At 46.7% G+C, this 20,876-nt stretch overlaps 1 protein-coding gene across 1 annotated transcript; it reads left to right on the top strand.

The window, feature by feature from the left end:
• Positions 1-15,890: 15,890 nt before the first annotated feature.
• Positions 15,891-20,212, top strand: SIX1 (SIX homeobox 1). Its single transcript, XM_043472228.1, has 2 exons — positions 15,891-16,904; positions 18,916-20,212. The coding sequence occupies exons 1-2, from the start codon at positions 16,345-16,347 to the stop codon at positions 19,208-19,210; spliced, it is 855 nt and encodes a 284-aa protein (XP_043328163.1). The 5' UTR covers positions 15,891-16,344; the 3' UTR covers positions 19,211-20,212.
• The last annotated feature ends 664 nt before the right edge of the window (positions 20,213-20,876 follow it).

Here is a 20,876-nt window from a genome sequence, read left to right as displayed (position 1 = left end):
AAGGGGTTATGTCCAGAATGTATAAAAAACTCATACAAACAAGACCAAAAAAACCACAAACAACTGCAAGAATGGGCAAAGATCTGAATAAGCATTATACAAAAGAGACTATCCAAATAGTCAATAAGCACATGAAAAGATGGTCAATATAATTATCTGTCAGAGAGATGCAAAAATTAAAGCCACAAGATACTATTATACATCCACCAGAAAGTCTAAAATTTGAAAGAATAAAAATACCAAGTATTGGGAAATATGTGGAGCAGTTGGAACTCTCATACAATTGCTAGTGGGAGAGTAACTTTAGAACACCATTAAGCAGTATCTTTTTTCAGCTAAATAAACAGCTACTCCTTGACTCAACAATTCTCCAGATATATGATCATGAGAAATGAGAACATATACCCAATGAAGGACATGGGTAAGAATGGTCATAGCAGCTTTATTCATTATAGTAAAAAGCTAGAGACAACACAAATGTCCATCAGCAGGAGAATGGATTATCAGCCTATTATTGTGTATTTATATAGTGGAATACAAACAATAATTTTAAAAATGCACCACTGTCATACATAACAACACTGATGATTCCCACAGATATTATGTTGAACAAAGGAAGATGTGGTAAAACTGTTTGATTTCATTTATATTCAATTCAAGAACAGGCAAAATTAATTGATATTGACACTTGAAGTCAGAAGGGTGACTACCGCTGGGGTGGGTGGGTAAAGTGGCGAGAGAGAACTTTCTGAGGTGATAGAAATATTTTATATCTTGATCTAGATGATAGTTATTCAGATGTATACAAATGTAAAAAGTTATTGGGCTATAATTTGTACACTTTCCTCTTTCATTATATCTATTCCAGGCATGATTTAGAAGACACTAAACTCAGCTTCCCTCGTGGCTCAGTGGTAAAGAATCTGCCTGCCAACTCAGGGGACTGTTTCAAACCCTGCTCTGAAATGATCCCACATGCCATGGAGCACCTAAGCCCAAGCGCCAACTACTGAGCATATATGCCCCAGCTACTGAAGTCCGTGTGCCCTAGAGCCCATGCTCGGCTCCAAGAGAAGCCAGTGCAAGTGAGAAGCCCACACGCTGAGACTAGAGAGTAGCCCTAGTTCGCTGCAACTACTGAAAAGCCCGAGCAGCAATGAAGACTCAACATAGCCAAAAATAAATAATTAATTCTTAAAAAGATACTAAACTTTCATAATAGTAAAAGTAAAAAATTTAAATTAGCCACACTTCCACAATCAGATTGGCAAAGATTAAAGAGTATAGCTAGGATATTGGGAAAAATTAGTCTATTGCATACTGTCAAGGCAAGCGTAAAATGGTACACATTTTGAAGGACCATTTGGCAATATACATGAAAATTTTAATATACATTACCCTTTGACTCAGTGATTTCACTTTAAGCAATTTAATATACACAAAAATACTCAAAGATATAAGTGTAGAGATAGTCACAGGATCGTCATGAAAGAAAAAGTTTGGCAAAAAGACACATCCATCAATAAAGGAATAGTTACATAAATTTTAAAAATCCATGAACTATGTTATAGCCATGAAAAAGCTTGAGGTACATCTATACGTTTTGACCTACAAGAAATGAGACTATGAACTTGGTAAAAAAAGATGGGAAAGGTCATGCTCCTAACCTCCATCTACCACATATCCACTCACTTATATATACACTTCACCTCAGTTAATTTATAACATGGAGTTAATAATATCACTGGCCTTTATCCATCTTACAAGTGAGGGGCAAAAATAAGAAGCCCTCTGAAAAGCACAAAGCATCATAGAAGTACAAAGTATTATTTCTGAAAAACATTCTTTCATTAACCAAAGCTTTGTGTTTGCTTATCTCAAATCACTTCTCAGTCTAGATTTCCTTCCTCTGTCATGTATTTAAGCCAGTGTTTCAAAACACGGGCAGCAGACAAACCTCCAACAAAATGGATGTGGGGAAGTTATTAAAAACACTGAGTCCAGTCCCAAATCTATAAAAATTTTGGAACCCCTGATTTAGATGGAAATAGGGGTTAAGTCAACATTTTCCTCTTCATTGAGAAGAGTCTGAGCTGAATCCCATTAATGGTAGCAAGCCATCAGGTCTGACTTTGATCTGCCTTGCCGTATGGTTTAGCCTCACTTCAGGAGTCAAATAGGCTGGTAAAGTAGTACAAATGGTGCCTCCATTTACTCAGCCCCAATAGAAGCCAAAGAACATCCGAGGAAGAGAACAATGTGATTGCCACACGGTAGACAAACATGAGCCCAGCTCAGCTTTAAGCACTGTAGCTGTTGGAAAACATCATCTCCTGGGCAGCTGCTTTGGCTACTGTCCCCAATTAACTTAGCAGAATCTCAAAAATAGAAGACAGCCTCTGTTCTGTTATATAATAAACAGTTCTTTATTTGAAATGACAATATTTACTTTTCCTATAGTGAACTCCAGCAGCCTACTAGGCAGTGGGCAAACAGTAGAAATGCCTAAAATGGAAACTTGAGAAAGCAGTTTAGCCAGTACAGTTTACTCTAACTTTCTACTTGACCAACAAGTGATTAGAAGATCCTCTCGATGCTTCTCTCATTTGTATCATGGATTTCATGCCACCAGGCATATCTTTCTTGTTTTGTTAAGTCTTAAAACATACAAAACAGATGTGAGGTAGTGAGTTCTCCAATACTCAAGTGTTTAAGCAGCGGTGAGGGTTGCCCCATCAAAGGGATTTTTTTTTTGCAGGGATTTTACTTAGAGTGAGAGGTTTATCCAGTGACTTCTTGGTGTCTTCCAACAGCAAAGAGTCTGATATCTATGTTTCCATTATCTCATTTTCAAATGATCTTTAAAGGGAGAGAATAATAAAATGTGATTATTAACCTTTTTGGGTATTTAATCTCCCTCTCATAAGCAAGAAGTTGCCATTTATGTGATTGTGTTCTTTATTGTAAAAATACTTTTAAACCTTTGTAAGCAAGCAACAAATGACCACTATGTGCAGTGCAGACAACACTTCTAACTTCCTCTTAGATTTTATTTTCCATTCCTTTTGTCATATTGTAGCAACACTCCAGAGCATCTTCATTTCATGCAAATCTTGGGAAAGAGATGCTCAATTGGGTTACATGCTCAATTGGGTTACATGCTCAATTGGGATCATGCACATTGAGAGATGTTCACAAAACCTGTTAGTTTTTAAGGTGTACTCAGGAGGCAATATTGTTCTTTGGTCAATGAGATTGGTTTAATTTTCATGGCTGGTGCTGAATTTTCTTCAAAGATGTTTCTTTTGTCTCATTGTCCTGGTCTGATGTCACTTCCCTGCTAACTCATTTAGCGGAAGGAATCACTTGAAGAGGACAAACTATTTCCTATCTAGTTACTAGTTAGAAACATCTTAAGGCCGACGAAATCCTTCAGAAACCCAAAGATTCTCCCCTCCCCAGCAAAAAAAATCTAATCTAAAAATTCTCTTTCAAAATCATACAAAGTAAATTCTGATTAGGTCAAAATTTGCAGTTTGAATATTGTTCCTGCTGATAGAACATATCCTTTTTATGTTCCTACATCAGGCAGAGTGATTGTTTATTCTCAAAGAATAGCCCACTAACCAGTTGCATTAAAATTAGTTGCTGCCATAAAATGCAGATTCCAGGATCCCACTGTAAATCTAGGGAATCAAAATTCTGGGGGTTTGGCCACTGAATTTTTACAAGTGTTTCAGATCCTTTGCATGCCTTCTAAACTTAATGAAACACTGTCCTTTAGACAAGCCAAATCCTTACTTTTCTGGAATTTCTAGTAGTTCTTCTCTTAAATAAGCCAAAGAAAGAATTGTAAGCATTGAAAATACAGGCCAAATCTTCTCATAGAATATGTATCCTATTGTAACCCTGTTTATGAACACTTAATAGCTTCTCTGTAGGACAGTTAAGCTGTAGTAATTACCTCATGGTTCTGTAATCTGTATGTCTCCTCCCACATGACATTTACACCAACTAAGAATATGACTTATTTCCAAACAGGATGGAAGAACTACCAGACCTGTGCGGACTGATGTCACTTCATGTTACATTTTCTTTTTCTTAGTGATTTAAAGACATTTATGAAATTTCTCACAAATCTTGAACATGAATTATAGAGTCTAACTTAGGGAGGATAAAATTTTACAAGGACTCACTAAATTGAAATCTTTTGAATCTGATCTCTTTATGGAAAATTGCTTCTTAGATAAATTGGAAAGGATCCGGGATTCAAAGCTCTTTAAGATTGATGTAAAGTTGATTTACAATATTAAATTAGTTTCAGGTGTACAACATAGTGATTCAATGTTTTTATAGATTATACTCCATTTCAAGTTACTACAAAATAATGGCTATATTTCTCTGTGCTGTACAATATATCTGTATTGCTTCTTTATTTTATTGGGATTCATAGCTCTTATCCCCAAACTGCCTCTGAATTATACTTCCATGGGCAACTTGTACAGCCTCTCTGCCATTTTTTTGTAATAGGAATAATCACCCTTTGCAATAGTAATACTGAGAAGTTGAGAAAGTTCTGAGAAGATGAATGAGATCAGGCTTGTAAAATGTTAAAGGCTCCTGAGTGAAGGATCCTATAAAATGTGTAAATTATTAGCATTCTTTTTATGGGCCTTTAATAAATTATTGACCTGTCGATGATGAATCTGCTTCTTGAAATATTTCACTCCTTGTTTTTCAGAGTAAAACAATCTGCTCTTAAATTTTCCTGGAATATTTTTGGGAATTTTAAAATTTAGTCAAAAACAAAAAAAGCAACAGTACCTCTCTCTCGAACACATATGTACTCCCTGAGACTACAGTGTGCATCTTTATCTTGACTTTCTATTGACTAGATTGATTGAACTTAACCATTTAGGTCCTCCAAGTCTCAAGCGCTTTGGGTTAGCTAAAGTATCACAAAGTCTACTAGCTTTTTAGTAGTAAACTCTAATGTAGGACACTAATTAGAAATAAATTATTTACTTGATGTCACACTTCGTTGTGAAATTATTCTATCCACTCTTAGTTTCAGTTGCTATCATACAGACTGCTCTTTCAAAGTTTCACTCATCCAGAATTAAGGCTTTTTAGAGACAAAAGCAAAAGCAACACCTATCTGCATATCATAATCATTAAATCTCTCAGTAATAAGGAATCCCTAGTTTACTCAAGAGGCTGTTTCAATGTTTTCAATTTGCAAAGTAGGTGAAGGAATTTTCAAAGACCATTCAGTCTACTGGTTGAAGCTGAACATGCACAGTTGTCTTATTTAATAAAGTTTATCTTATAATGACAAAATATGCAACTTCGATGTAGAAGAAAAAAGCTGAAAGAAAAAAAGAAAAAAACTAACCAAAATCGGGGTGATATAAACAGACAATATGGGTTGATAGACATGAAGAAAAATGAGGAATACACAAAATAGTGTGCTGAGGCTGCTCTTCTTGGATAGTAGGTCCATGAGGAAAAAAAGTTTCTGGAATTGAGTCAATGACAAATCACTATTGAGGAGTTCCTTGCAAAGGGACATGAAAGAAAAATATTTATATCCATATTAACAGTGGCTACAAAGAGATCTGGGTATAGTTTCATGCCTTGGGTTTGGTTGACTTCACTTCTTGAAAAAATATGAGGATTAAACATTCACAAATGTTCCTAACATTTTTTGAACAAGGAAGTAAGATATTAGCACTTCTTTTTTTCAGGGCTGTATCTACCACTGTAATTTCTGTCAGCCTTAACTTTAAACCTTACAGAAGAATCAATATCTTCTGATTTGAGAGTTTCCCCTACATGGTAAAAATAAAATGTGAAATTTCAGTAAATGGCATGAAACATTTTAGTAGTACCAGGAAGTTTTCAGAAACTAGAGCTTTTACATAACATGGAAGTTTTAATGTTTTGAAGGTTCAGTAAATTATGTAGTGTACAAAAGTGAAGTCTAAATTACCCACTCAGAAGGGTAACCCTATAGCCCACATGTCTGGATCCATGTATGCAGATGGACAGATACACTTCATTTCTTCTGGGAAGCTGAGTTCTAAAAAGCTATCACTCAGAACAGACAGTTTTATGATTGCATGAGAAGAAAAGGAAAGATGACAGAGTTGCTATAAAAATGAAAGGCCTTTTGGTGTATTAACAGCTGAAAACATTACAGCTTAAATGAAGATGTGAAACAAAAAATCAGCTTAAAACTGCAAATTAAAAACAACAACAAAACTTGTGCAGAAGGTTTGAAGCATATGGACACCCACCCAGTTTGCAAAGAGGGCAATGGGAGCCCCAGACTTTAGCTTATTAAAGATGACCTTTCCCCTCTCTAAAATTTCAAAGCTGACGTTTCAAGTGCTGAGCAGACTGTGTGCCATATGTAACATGACCTCAGCTCCACTCTGCCTGAGCACTGATGGCATCACTAATGAGAGGTGAAAGGTCTTTTTCTTGCAGCTTTTTCAGAAACCCACCAACTCTTGCCTGTGAAGTAAGGCCCCCTCCCTGCCCCCAACCCTTGATTTCAAGAGAACTGCATTTAATACACAACCTCAAAACACTTTTATTACCGGTCGATTTGCTTATAGCCACAGCCAAATGGCAGGATGTACAATCACATGCAGAAGAAAATATTTATTTTGACTCACAAGCCGAAGGGATTAAGAGAACATTGTATTAACCTTGCCTTTCATCTATGTTTTAAAGGGAAACTCTCCAGAGGCGTCCATTGAAGTTCTGTTTTTTTAAATATAAAGTGTATCAAAGACTTTTAGGAGACCAGGTGTGTGTTTATCTGACTATCTTTCAAAAATCTGCTTCAGAGACTGCAAAAAGATGTATGTTCAGGAATCTATTTCAGGCATTCTTACCAGCCAGCTAGTTACCCTACCCCCACTCCCTTCCCTGGCTCCCCCCACCCCCACCCCCCGCTTGCCGCTTCGAAACAAAATAGCTTCTTTCCAAGCAGGTTGTTATCATATTCATGGCATGGTCAATTTCCGTTTGCCAAGAAAATATTTAGGCTGATCAAAGACATTAGAAAATCGGATGAATAGAAACAGACCTTCCCACAAGAGAAGCGTTTCTCAACGTGAAGAGGCAGGCGGGTTGCAGCCCACCCAGTTACTCCTAGGAAATAGCTCTCTTGCTAAAGGCAGAACTATGGGGCCACCTGGATTCTACCGGAAGGGCTATGGAAGAGTCCGGAAATTCACGTGAGGGCTGGAGCTTGGGACTCTCCGATGGCGGACATGTAAGGAGATGCTCGGTTCTAGTATCTATCAGCAAACCTAGAAGGCCTTTAATTACATCCATTAACACAGAGGGACCTTTCAAGACTGAAGATGAGTAAGTTTGAGATCCTTTTGCTTCGACTGGCTTGTTATGAGCATGGAAAGACAACACATCTTTTGTAGATGATACAGGAATTTCTCCTGAAGTAGTGTAAATTATGTTTCCTGGGTTTGAGTGGGGGAATGGCTGACAGTAATTGTCCTTGGGACCCTTTGGTTTCCAGGGGCCAAAACCTCTTTGGTTTTCCTGCACCCAAGCCAGTCGATGAAAATGAAAGCCTTCCAACTCCTCATTGTTCCTCGGCAAGACGCAGCCAAACCAGGTGAGGCCACTTGCTGCGGCGCTTCGACGTGAAGGCCTGGTTGGCGTTGCGGTTTTCCTCCGCGGGCTCCTGAAAATTGAAAAAAACAAAACAAAAAACTGAAAAGCCGGCTCCGCTCAGGCAAAGGAGATCCGGGTTCTCTCCCAGCCCTGGCTTGCCTTGGCTACATCGCGGCACCTCAATCGCCAGTGAAGCGTCGCATACCTTATTCCGATGCCTCCAGTTTTCCAAAGGAGAAAGCGAGGGAGGGAAGCCAACTGTGGGGGGCCCTTTAGGGCCAAAGAAGAGTCTCGCTCGGGGCCACGCGGCGCTAGCAAGGCCGCAGCAGGAGAAGCGGTTGCTGGGCTGTAGGCTGAGAATCCGCTCGGCCACCCTCGGCCCTCCCCACAGCGCGTCCCTCACCACCCCCACCTCCCCTCCCCGGGCTCAACTAGGCAGATTTCCTTTCCTGTGCTTTTCTTTCTTCCTTTTTTTTTTTTTTCCTGTTTCGGTTCCTGCCGGCCAGGCCAAGGATCCTTTGCCAGGAAGACAGCGCCCTCTCTCTCCTCCGGCCGTGCCCGCCGCTGGGCTGCGCCCCATCCCAGCTCCGTTGACCTGCCCTCGCGTCCTTCTCGCCCCCGCCCTCCCCGGCCCTGTCCCTTCCTTCCTTAAGCCCCTATGCCTCTAGGCTCCCAGAATCACTTCGGGGAACAGCCCGAGAGAGCGGCGGAGTCCGAAGTCTTCTCACGTTCGGACCACTGGTCTGGCCGAAACGCCGGACCCCTGGCTGCAGAACTGGGCGGAGCCGTCCCCAGCGCAGACGCAGCGCCCGAGAGCTCGAGCGTGGCCCCGGGGAGGGGTTCCTGGCGGCGGGGCGGGGGTTAGCCCGGCTCCCCCAGACTGGGCACCGCGGGCCCGCGGGCGGGGCTGCGAGTACGCTGCGCTGCAAAGTCTCCCGGGCGCCGGCGCACACCTGGCGGAGAAGCCTACCCCGGACCCGGGATGGGCCGGCGAAACGGGGACGCGGGCCTGCACGCGGGGTGATGGGTGGGGGTGGCGGGTGAACCTGAGGTAAGAAGAGCTCCCACAGCCTTGTTCCCAGCCCTAAAGGCGCCCCTCGCGGCCCCCCGGCTGCCTGGAAGCCTCACCCTGCCGGCTTCCAGCAGGGCTGCGCCAAGTACAGCAGCGGTGTTGGAAATGGTTGCAAAATCCAAGCCCAGCCCCAGCGGGCGAGAGGCACGGAGGGGCATGCGTGAGTGGGCACCCTCCACCCAGTATTTCCTTCTCTGCCGCTCAGAGAACTGGGGCTTCAGACAGATGCTCGCGGCCCATTCGGGAGCAGAAGCAGTCAAGCTGCTCTGTCCGCGACAATCTGGATCCTTTAGAACCCAAACAATGTATTTGTATGGGAATGCAGAAACATTTTCCACGGCGTGGATTTGCACCGACATAGAGGCCTGAAGTGCTCCCCTAGCCCTCCCCACAGTTCGCTTCAGGCTCACCCCGCCGCAGAGCGCAGGCGGCTCCCAGAAATGGACTAATCTAGTCACAAACCACCGGCCGCCCCTAACAAAGCGAACCTTCTCGGCAGCTCAGCGCCCAATTTGTCCACAGCACTTTCTTCCGCAATTCAGAAGCATTATCTTGGTTTTTAAAGTATCGCGGCAGAAACGTGGCAATTATCCTGGGCTCGGGTTACGCTAAATGGCTTTGGGCTGAGAAATGGAAGAATACAAATGCCGCGAACATGCTGATCGCTTTTCTGCCGGGCCTGGATAGGCGTAGGGAGGTGAGCTAGAAGACAACCGCCAGGGAGAGGGAGGTACGGCGCAAGTTCCCGCTCTTGGTTCTCTCTCCCAAGGGCACCAACCGGGAAGAAGTGTTGGGCTTTATTCCTAGAGCTTAAGGATTCAGAGCGATGGTCTCCTTCATGGATCGTGAGAGATGGGGTCAAATCCCGACAAGACAGGGCCAAACTTCTGGCCTCGGCTTTGGGTCAGGAAGCGGTTGGGAGCTTCAGGCATTGCTGGGATAAAGAAGGGAAGAGAGGTCAAGGGTCAGAGGGAGAGATGAAGAAGAATCCAGCTCCGCTTCAGGACAACTGCCCTAAAATTGGAGCGGGAGAATGGCACTGGGAGAAGACAGACACAAGGAAAGAAGAACCGGAGCGAGGCGTTCCCTCCTGAGCGAGAGGCAGGCCTGGCCCTGGAGTCCTGGCGCACGCTGTAGGGTGGGAACCTGCGAGAATTGGAGAGGCCCAGAGGCCACAAGGCGTCTCCGCACCGTGGGGGGTGGGGGGTGGGGGACAAATACAGCAAATCTCTAAGAATCTTCATCTCGGTCCACCAGGGTGAGTTTGGGCCTGGAAAATGGGGAGAAAACAAGAGTAGCGAAAGGCGTTCGGGTGCCGGTTCCCAGCGCGCAGACGCCTTGCTCGCCCCAGCGGCCCAGCCTGCAGTGGTAGCCACGCTGTGCGCGTGTCTCTTTCCCTTTCTGCGCAAACCAGCCCCCACATCTTGAAGTAATCAGCAGCCGAGAAGGGACTCGTCCCCCTGGCATCTCAGGTTAAAGAAGGAGGTCCAGGAAAATGTGGTAGAGCCATTACAAGAAACCCGAGCCGCAGTCATCAGGGACTCCAATTGCCATCGCATTAGGATTGATTAGAGACCAGCAGTACCGTAATGACCCGGAAAGAGGGGCAGCCGGGGATTATTAATATCAGAATGTGGCGGGGAGGGGAGGTGGGCAAAGGCAGGGAGGGAAAGCAAAGTGGGGAGGGAGAAGTTTTAAGTTACTAGGATTTATATATAAGTGCCGGCTTACCTGAGGAAACCGGATAGTCAGTGAATCACGAAAACAATAAATCTAATTGCATCTAAAATTTCACGAAGCCTGATTTTTTTTGGGGGGGGGGGAATCATCGTGAAAACCAGACTAAGATCTCGGTTTTTATAAACATCTAGTTTTATAAGCCTATTGTAAAAATGTAAGTGAAGAGATGGGGGGGGGAGTGCTGGATGTTCACTTCCTACCAATGGGTCTCTACAAAAAGATTTAGGGAATCTATTTGTGAGTCATTTGGGGTCTTCTCTCAAGGGATATAGGGCAATGGAGTGGACATTTTTGTAGAATCTGCAGAGGAGTAATACACTAAATTTTAATTGAAACAGTGATACCTGGGTAGTGATTTTTGTTTTGTTTGAGACAGGATCGATCAGGATCCCTAAGAGATGTAGAGAAGAGAGTGGTTTGTCTCCTTCCTTGGACCATGAGCCAAAACAAATCAGCCCCTGATGGTCTGGGCTGAAACGCAGCTCACTGGATAATTAACTCCATCTTTCCAGTCCACCCTAACTGTTTATTTAGTGTCACCCTGCATTACCATCACTAGCACTTTCCTCTGAACAGGAGTAACTGCAGGCTTTCACCTCCCAAAAGGAAATTCTTCTTAGCTTAGACAGATGCAGTATTCAGGATGTACATTAGTTGACCAAAAAAAAGTTGATTGGAAACTCAATGGAAGATAAGGAGTCTTGCCTTGAGGTAATATTAATAAAGCAAGGGAGGCAAGAACATCTTAGGCTCTTAAGAACAGATTCTTACAACACTCTCCTTCACTTTGCAGAAAGGTGCTTGGCATCTAATGTTGAATGGTGTCTTCTGACTCAATTCTGGTGGTTGGCAAGTCTCTGGGCCTATGCCTTCTCAGAGCGCAGCTTAAATCTGCCATTTCCCCCCAGGTGGCCAACCCACCTTCTTCAGTCCTTCATGGGTGCCCCCACCTGTTGACTACACCACCACTCCGTGTGGTGGGTCCCTACCAACTGAGCCAGATGCCCCTGCCAGGACTTCAGAGTCTACTCACCAGGCACTGCCTGGGTGCAGGATATCAGCACAGCATGGTCTGTGAGACTTCACAGCGCCTGGTCCTGGGGAAGCAGGCGCAGGCATCAAGGGCTTTGAGGAAGGAGAGAGAAAAAGAGAGAAGAAAGCAAAAGAGAAATAGAGGGATCCAGAGAGAGAAGAGAGGGTGGGGGGGGGGGGGCGGGGTGTTGGACAGAGAGAGTGTGAGAGAGAATCGCGAAGGAAGATACAGTGAGGGAACGAAAGGGACAAAGGGTGAGATGGAGATACGAGACAATAAAAGAGAGAATGAAGGAATCAGAGGTTCACAAAGAGAATGAATGAGCTTCCTCTTTCACGCTGAAAGAGAGAATGAGTAGAAAGAGACCAAACCTGGAGACGCACACGGAGGGAGAGGGTAACTTCCCCAAACACACGCACACCCACTCCAGCACGGTCCCCATTCACTCTGGTTCCCTCGCGGCGGTGTGTCTCTGCCTGTTCTTCTCTTTCCTCTCTCCCTTCCCCGACCCCAAGACAATGTGGAAACTGTATTTTCAGGAGCCGCGCGGGGCGGCAGGGTTTTTAGCTGCAAGCCGGGCTCGCTGCCGGCTCTGTTTGTCCAGGTGTGGGCGGGGAACGGCAGTCTCCCGGCGTCTGGGGCTGGCGCTGCGTTTTCGCACCAAGGAAGCGAGAGGCTCTGGTCGCGCGCTTCCCGCTTCCAGAAGAAAACTCCCTCCCTCTATACATACATAAATATATTAGGGGAACAGACAAATCTTCATTGTTCAGAAATAAGCGAAGGAGGCCGCCCGGCTCCCCTTGGCCCGGCCAAGCGAGGCTGGAAGGAGGGAGGGAGAGAGGCGGGGGCCGCGCGGATCCGGTGTCACGTTGCAGATTCCCACTAAAGATAACGAAACGTGATCTATTTTTCAGAGCAGCAAGTGGATGGGAAAGAACCTTGACAACACAAAACTCATTTACTAATGGACTGGTTTTGGATTTCTCTCCTTCGGGTCCGCACATCGCCCTGCCTGAGCCCTCGGCCTATCCAGAACTCGCGGGGAGCAGCGTCCCCCAGGAGGCAGGTGGGAGGCTGCTCCGGCGCCGGGCCGCCCTCGGAGCCCGGCATCCGGAGGGGTCCAGGGCACCTGGAGTTTCCGACCAAGTAAAGGAAAAAGATGAACGTTGTCACTTCAGCCAGGATTTGGGATCCTCACTGCCCCAGAGCGACGACGCTAATTCATTGATGAAACACCTTCCAAAGCCCTTCCCTTTCAAATATCTGTAGGTAGAGTAGAATCCTCGCTGACGTTCTTGATGGCAAAAGAATTCCAAGAAAGCGGGCCAGGAGCCTCCAAGCAGCTCGCTCCAAGCCAGAAGGGAAATAAGTGGGTCTCAGCCAGAGGACACAAGGCCTTGTGTTAACTCGACCTAGAAACCCCAACACCAACTGATGCCTCCGCATCGACCTTTCCACAGACCAGTTGTGTGCACCCGGCGGTTACCTGCACGGAGGAGGCACAGAAGAGCAGAAACTTGGTGTTGGGAGCCCCTTTCTAGCTGTGTTACCCTGGGGACCCACGAAGCGGCGAGGGCAGCAGCTTGTGCTGCTCGTTGCCTTTAAATCTCCGACGAATCTCTGTTTTCTTGTGATTTGCATTGACAGCAAGAGGTTTTAAGTTACTAGAACAACTCAAACCTTTCTGTGTGCGATTTAAAATGGATCATTTGGTTTATGTGGTTTGTAAATTCATGTCATTTTACCTCTTTTAGTGGTTTGCAGTGAAAGGTTCCATTTTGGGAAACCTTATATATCCGAGCCAATAATTAACATTTATAAAAATTGGTTTCCCTAACCGAGGGATCGAAATAGCAGGTAGGGCTCGTTGGTACAAAGCGAATAGCACATTTCCTTTCTAATCGTCCGATCTACTGGACTGAACACTAGGAGAGAAAGGCTGGCGGCCAGGGCACGGCCTCCAAGGACGAGCACCCCTTCTTATCAACCCCGGTGCCCGCAATTGCCGCATCCGCACAGTGGTCTTCCCAGTTGTCGCCACCGTCTAGTGCGTCTTGATTCCTTTTGAAGAGAGATGAAAAGAAGTGGGCAGGGAGGTCTGGAGGAAGCCGGGGGCGGGGGGCGGGGGGCGGGGAAGGTGGTGGGTGTCTAATTGTCAACTCTCTGCTCCCTGTAAATCTATACCTGCCCTTATTTGTCCAAGCTGTGCCTCATTTCCTTATACAAAATTGTTAATTACAAAGTACATCCCATACTCAACTTACCCTTTGTCTTTTAAGAGACGTGGTTATATTTACAGACTCCCCCGTCCCCCCCCAACACACACACACACACACACACACATTGTAATTCTGCGCACTTGCTCCAGACTTTAGGGTATTAAGTGATTTTTTAGAGCCGAGTTTAAACCTCCCTTCCAGTCTGCACACAGCTGCCATGTCAATAAGGACTGTTCCAAGCAGAGACATTCCTTCTGGCAGGACACTGCAGCTCTTCAAGACTTCATATGAGACATCATGAGCACTAAAATAAGACCATGAGGGAAAATGACCAGACACATGGGCTTGGGCTCAGCTCTGCCAGGTTTCCAGTTTAGAAAGTAAGTCATTCGGCACACCATGTGGTAGGGGTTCTCTTGAAATAATATGCACCCATTAAATGCACTTAAAGATAATCCCAAACATAATGAAATATCAGCATTTGCTTCCAAGTTCTAATTGCCTAGGATACTGAAGGGTTTCAAGGTTTCAAAGATGCAGAAAGCTTTGTTTAGGAGTTCATTGGAGCAGCAGCTTCGTGTCGACTCAGTCTCGGGAGAGACAGATGGGGGTGGGTAGGGTGTGGAAACCCTTCCTGACTTTAAGATGTACATTGCAGGGTGCATTGGAATGGGTGCATTGTTTTAAAACCATCTAAATAATACAAGGGGAAACCCACACAGTGCTTCTCCTTCTTCCATTCCCACTTACGTCTCAATATGTAAATGGTTCTGTGATGCTATGCTGATGGAACCAAAACATATTTAAAGAAGACAAGCAAACTTAAAGAACCTAGAGTTTGTTCCGCATTTACTAAGAGGACGCATTTAAATCAAAAGCATTTTTGAAGTGTACTTAAAATTCTGTTTTGAACTTATCTAATCAGAGATAAGTATAGTCATAAAGTCACTCTCCTTCTACCCTTTGGCTCCCCTTATCTCCATGCATTGTTCTTATCTCCTGCCAGTCTCAGCTACTGACAATAGATTATCTCTATTCAGAGACGCTAATTGTTTTCAAAATCTTTTTAATAATTGCTTTGCAACAAGGTGTGCAAATGAGGCTTAAGATAATTACAGCTCCATTTGTTTGTGTAGTTTTACTAAGCATTCTCCACACAAACTCGAAATAACAGATGATGGGACTGAAATTGCAAGACATCTCTCAGTCCCTGGCAGTAAAATAGGCCAGCATTGCAATCTACACACACGCGCACACACACACACACACGCACGCACATGCACACACACACACACACCCCTCTTTATTTAATCTTCTTGGAGCCGCGGTCGTCCTCGCTTTGAGGGCAGTGTCCCTCTCAGACCAGGGCAATATTATGTTACAACCGAACGGCTATTGGAGCCGGACACAGTTTTATTTAATTTACACCCCATCCAGCGCCTTTCCTGCGATGTTCCCAAAGCATTTCTGCTAATAGCAAGTAAAGCTTCTCAGCATTCCTCAGTAGCAGAGGTGGCAACCGCACAGATAGGGAAACCGAGTCCAGAAGCCTGCCTGCCGACTTAAGCCACAGATCATTAAAATTCCGAATCGCAAATGAACCCTTGGAATCTCTATTTGCTCAGCAACTATGCTCTACACAACTCTTCTCTTGGTCCCAAATAGTCGCAGCCTTTTGAGAATGAGGGAAGCGCTATACAGCTGGGAGTATTTGTGCGCTTTGGAGGGCGGTGGGGGCAGGAGAGAAGAGGGGAGGAAATTAGGTTTGGCTCCTGGAGCTGAAGCCAGCCAGGAGAAGCCATTCTTGCAGCGACTGCAGCCCGGAGGACTGGTCTACTCTTGTATTATTTATCGCGTTCCATAAGCTATTCATCAATCCATTACTTATTCATTCCAACATTAAGGTAATTAAATATGAGCTCACCGGGAAATGGCAAGTCTGCAAAGGACAGGGACAGAGGTACGGAGGGAGAGGAGGGGAATTAGAAGGTCTGGAGCCATTGATTTGTGCAAAGATGTGCGCGGCTGCCCTTAGGTGACACAGCAGAGGGGGCTCATGTTGCAAGGTCCTGACGCGCTCACCCACTCCCACCGCCCCCCGTCCCCGGGAAGCACCGCTCCCTCCCTCCTCCCCACTTCGCTTCCCACCACTCGCGGTCCCTCTCCTCCCTCCACTCCCTATCCCTCGCTGTACAGCCTCGCCCTCCCCGCGCGGGGCGGCGCGGCCTCGCGGCCCGGCCCGGCGGCGCGCAGGCTGGCCAGCCCCGGATAGGCGCCGCCCGCAGCCAATCAGCGTGCCGAGGACGCTGCGCGCTTTAAGGCAGCTGCAGGGAGAACAGAAACCAAGTTCCCCGGCAACGAGCAGCATCCACCCGGCCAGAGGCAGGAGCCAGCGAGGCCCGAAAAGCTGCGGAGTGAGCCGGCCGTTCCTTTTCCAGCGCGCGCTCTACTCCTCCTCCACTTACTCGGCCGCCCGTCTTCAAGTCTCGACTCGCTTTTACGCCTTCGCACAGCCTAGGGAGGGGGTTAGAAGCTGCCGCGCCCCCCTCCCTGCGGCTGCCTCCCGCTGCTTTTTCGGCTCTGCTCCCTGCCGCGTGCGCCCGGATAGTGCGCCCCGGCAGGCCCCAGCCATGTCGATGCTGCCATCGTTCGGCTTCACACAGGAGCAAGTGGCGTGCGTGTGCGAGGTTCTGCAGCAAGGCGGGAACCTGGAGCGCCTGGGCAGGTTCCTGTGGTCGCTGCCCGCCTGCGACCACCTGCACAAGAATGAAAGCGTGCTCAAGGCCAAGGCCGTGGTCGCCTTCCACCGCGGCAACTTCCGCGAGCTCTACAAGATTTTGGAGAGCCACCAGTTCTCGCCTCACAATCACCCCAAGCTGCAACAACTGTGGCTGAAGGCTCACTACGTGGAAGCCGAGAAGTTACGCGGCCGGCCCCTGGGCGCGGTGGGCAAATATCGGGTGCGCCGAAAATTCCCTTTGCCACGAACCATCTGGGACGGCGAGGAGACCAGCTATTGCTTCAAGGAGAAGTCGCGGGGCGTGCTGCGGGAGTGGTACGCACATAACCCCTACCCCTCGCCGCGTGAGAAGCGAGAGCTGGCCGAGGCCACCGGTCTCACCACCACCCAGGTCAGCAACTGGTTTAAGAACCGGAGGCAAAGAGACCGGGCCGCCGAGGCCAAGGAAAGGTACGCGGCATCATTCCCGCAGATCGGGCAACCCTGGGAAGCCTTCCTCTCCCCTCCGCCCCTTTCCACCCCCGCAGGCACCAACCACCTCGATCACCCCGCTGGCCCGAGCCGCTCCGCGGGGCGGCGCCCAGGCCCCCGCGGCACTGCGGCGAAAGTTCATGAACTCTGAGATCGCTTGCTAGGGATGCGGGGGTGTGGGGCGGTGTTCATCTGATTTGAGTGTCCGCGCGTGGATTTCCTGGGATGTGAGTGTCGGGAAACGTTGGCGCTAGGTTTGTTTTTCATGTCTTCTTGGCTGGCTAGGGGGAGAGGAGTGGCGGGTGGAGAGTGAGTTTTTAGATCAAGCAGAAGGGAAATGGTGATTGGTATCGCGGGGGGAGGGGTTCAGTGGGGGCTGAGGGTCTCGAACCTCCCTCCTCTCGCACCCCGGAAGGGTGGAGCTGGCCTGAAACTTATGCTGTTTCCACTCGCGCCCGGTCCTTCAGTCGCGCTTTCCTGGCAGTCTTTTGGGTGAGAGGTCGCTTCCATCCGCACTAGCTGCACAAAGGGAGGAGTCTTTCGAAAGAAGTCCACAGAAGAGAGTGCTTTGGGAGGGTTGGCGCTGCGTTGACTCCCCGGCTCCCCAAGCCCAGAACTGACTGCTCGTCGTTGGCTCCCTCGCGCGTGGCCGGGCGCTGCGGCGGGTCCGGCCCGCTGTCCGCGCGGCTCACCCGGGCGAGGAATGGGTCTCCACTCTCAGACTTCTCTCACCCCAAAACACAGAAGCCAACATTTTTTTTTCCAACCTGTTTCTGCCTCTCCCCTCCTCATGCGAACACCCCAGGCCACCTGGCCCGGCTCCACTCTTTTGCTGTAGAGTTTCCGACCGAGATTCGGAAGAGCCTTGGGGAGGCGGCGGCGGCGGGGAGAGCGCTCCGAGGAGCCGAGCAGTTTAGGGGAAACCTGAACGCCCGAGTCGGCCGAGTTTCTTTTGTTCGCTTCGGAGCCTGGGGGCCGAAGAAGTCGCCGCCTTGTTTCCCTCTGGGAAGCAAGAGTCTGGAGAAATTCAGCTGAGATGGGCATTTTGGGAGAGAGGGACTGCGAGAGATGGGGAGAGTTGGAGAGACAGGCAACTCCGGGGTGGGAGCATTCTGGAGGCAGAAGCGCGAGGGCTGCGAGACCTTACAGTTTACCAGCGCCGAGCGCCCAGGCTGACACCCCGGTACATCACACCAGCTCAGGCTGTGCCGGGTCTTGACGCTCCCCTGCCGGGAAAGGGTGCGCCGGTGTGGGTGTCCGCAGGGAGTTTGAAAGAGCACCGTGAGGCACTGAGGACTGAGCGAATAACACCGGGCCAGGGACGGTACAGTTCCATTTAGACGTCTGTTACAAAACGGCCGTCCTTTAAGCCAGGCCAGAGGGCCCACTCCCTGATGAAATCGGAGAGACTGGCTGCGCTCCCTGTGTTTACTCAGGTCACTGGGCCGCTCTGGACACCACTTCCCATGACCTGTCCTGTGCCTCTGAAACCACAACCTCCAGGCAGGGGCAGGGAAACTCGATGGTTAATTGTTTCCTCAGATGGGAACAGGACAATTGACGATTCACCACCAAACATTTGTGCACTGGGCGATGTTCGACCCCACCCCCCCGTCATTTTCTTCATCATCAACAACCATTTGTTGGAAGATTTTCAGATTTCTTTACTTCTAAATGTGGTACTCACGCCTTGATAGGTATTTAATAATAACTGTTAGAACAAAAATTTAAAAATAATTTTTGTGCATTTCAAATCAGCCCTGCTGATTTGACTTTCCAAACTCTGGAAGAGGAAAGGACTCAGCATCACCTTTCTCAAGTCTCTTAGGCCTCCTCTCTTACCCCCAGGACTCTGTGGGGTGGGTGAGAGGGCAGAACTCCATTTGGGTCAGTGACTGATTGCACAATGTCCCTTTCCTTCTTCCAGCTCCCCTCCCTCCATCTCACACTTTTTTTTTTTAACCATATGGTGTTGTCCTCTGTTTCTTAGGGAGAACACCGAAAACAATAACTCCTCCTCCAACAAGCAGAATCAACTCTCTCCTCTGGAAGGGGGCAAGCCACTCATGTCCAGCTCAGAAGAAGAGTTCTCACCTCCCCAGAGTCCAGACCAGAACTCGGTCCTTCTGCTGCAGGGCAACATGGGCCACGCCAGGAGCTCCAACTATTCTCTCCCGGGTTTAACAGCCTCGCAGTCAGCGCACAGCCTGCAAGCCCACCAGCATCAGCTCCAGGACTCCCTGCTGGGCCCCCTCACCTCCAGTTTGGTGGACTTGGGGTCCTAAGAAGGGAGGGACTGGGGCCTCGAAGCAGCAACTAGGGACACTTGTAAATAGACATCAGGAACACTTTTTGCAGCTTGTTTCTGGGGTTCTTTGCGCATAAAGGAATGGTGGACTTTCACAAATATCTTTTTAAAAATCAAAACCAACAGCGATCTCAAACGTAGTGCCCTCTTCTCTCCGACTCTTTCCACTTACACATTTCCCCTCCCAGTGTGGGGATCAGGGGAAAAAAAAAAAAACCCAAACAAACAAAAACATCCAGTTACCCAGCCTTGGTTCTGGGCAACCCGTGTTCCTGCTTCAGTAGGCTTCCTTTTTCTTTTTTCTTTTTTTTTCAGTGAATGGAATTACAGATCAACTGGATTTTAATTATTTCATCTTAATTTATTTATGGAAAATGTTTTGAGAAGAGGAAAAGGAAATGAAAATGAGAGAGAGAGGGAAGTTAAAACAGTGAAAAGATCCTCCAGCCTGAGAGGAACTGGTTGCATTCTTAAGGTGAATAGGAAAAATATGATCTTATACTTTTTTGATGGGGAAAATTAAGTTTACATTTTTCATATTTAGTGTTAAATAATTTTATGTAGATTAAAAGGAAAGAACAGTATTAGGGGGAAAAAAACAAGTGCCTAAATGTCTTAATGCTCTCTATGTGAGGCAGTTAGAAATAGAAGTGACCATTAGTAACACAACTATTTTTGTCAAATTTAGTGGGGTTTTTTGGTTGTTGTTTGTTTTCTTGGGTTTTTTTATGGCAAACTTTAAAAAATGTACCAATGTGAAAAAACACTTTCCTGAATGCCATTACTTCTCATGCCCTTGAAGCTCTCATATCTGTAGCCTACTCCTGTTAAGGGTTTCTCCTATTCCTAGTTTCTAGCTTGCAAAAATACGTAACAAATCTGGCTACCTGGTATTTGTTACTAAAACAGCATGTGTTTGCAGGTTTCTTTTCCATTGTACCTAAACCAGTCTAAATTAAAACTTAGTAGAACACCAGGAGTACTGATTCTGTTTCTGAAAGGTGAGTTGTGTACTGCTGTCATTGGGCGCCCCCCCCCCCTTTTTTAACAAATAGGGTTGTTTTTTTTTTCTTTATTACTTAATGGTGGTTATGAATTGCAGGGTACATTGAAGGCCATCCCCTGAACCAAGAATGGTGACTGAGTTAATTATATGACAGAAAAAGAGCGAATTCAAATTTGGTGTATTTATTTATTTTTTATTACTTAGATATACAGTTTTGTTTACCACTAGCTTTTCTCCACAGAATTCGTACGTTCGGTCTTTTGTATTATTAACAAATTTATGACAAGACTGTGAAAGTAAAATAATTTATCTGCTTGGAGAACAAAAGGGAACTCGTACAAGGATAGCAACATTGTGAATTAATCTGTACAAATAGAAAGCAGACCGACAGGACAGGAGCTCTTTGCAGTGCTGCCGGATGGTGTCCAGAAAAAATCCCAGTAATCATGTAGGCTCCATATTATTTTTGCCTGGGGCAAAAATGATGTACCTTGTATTTAGCTTTTAAAATTAGTGAAACAAATGGCATTATTTATTAAAATTCTACTCAGGATAACAGGATTGGCTTGTTTGTGCTTTGTAAAATATTGCTCCCCAGAGGAATTCTATTTATTTTATGACATGACGGTTTCATAAT

Source organism: Cervus canadensis, chromosome 6 (genome assembly GCF_019320065.1).
Source record: "Cervus canadensis isolate Bull #8, Minnesota chromosome 6, ASM1932006v1, whole genome shotgun sequence".
In the NCBI taxonomy this organism is placed as follows: Eukaryota; Metazoa; Chordata; class Mammalia; order Artiodactyla; family Cervidae; genus Cervus; species Cervus canadensis.
The sequence above is the reverse complement of the archived record's forward strand: the minus strand, read 5'-3'. Positions and strand labels throughout refer to the sequence as shown.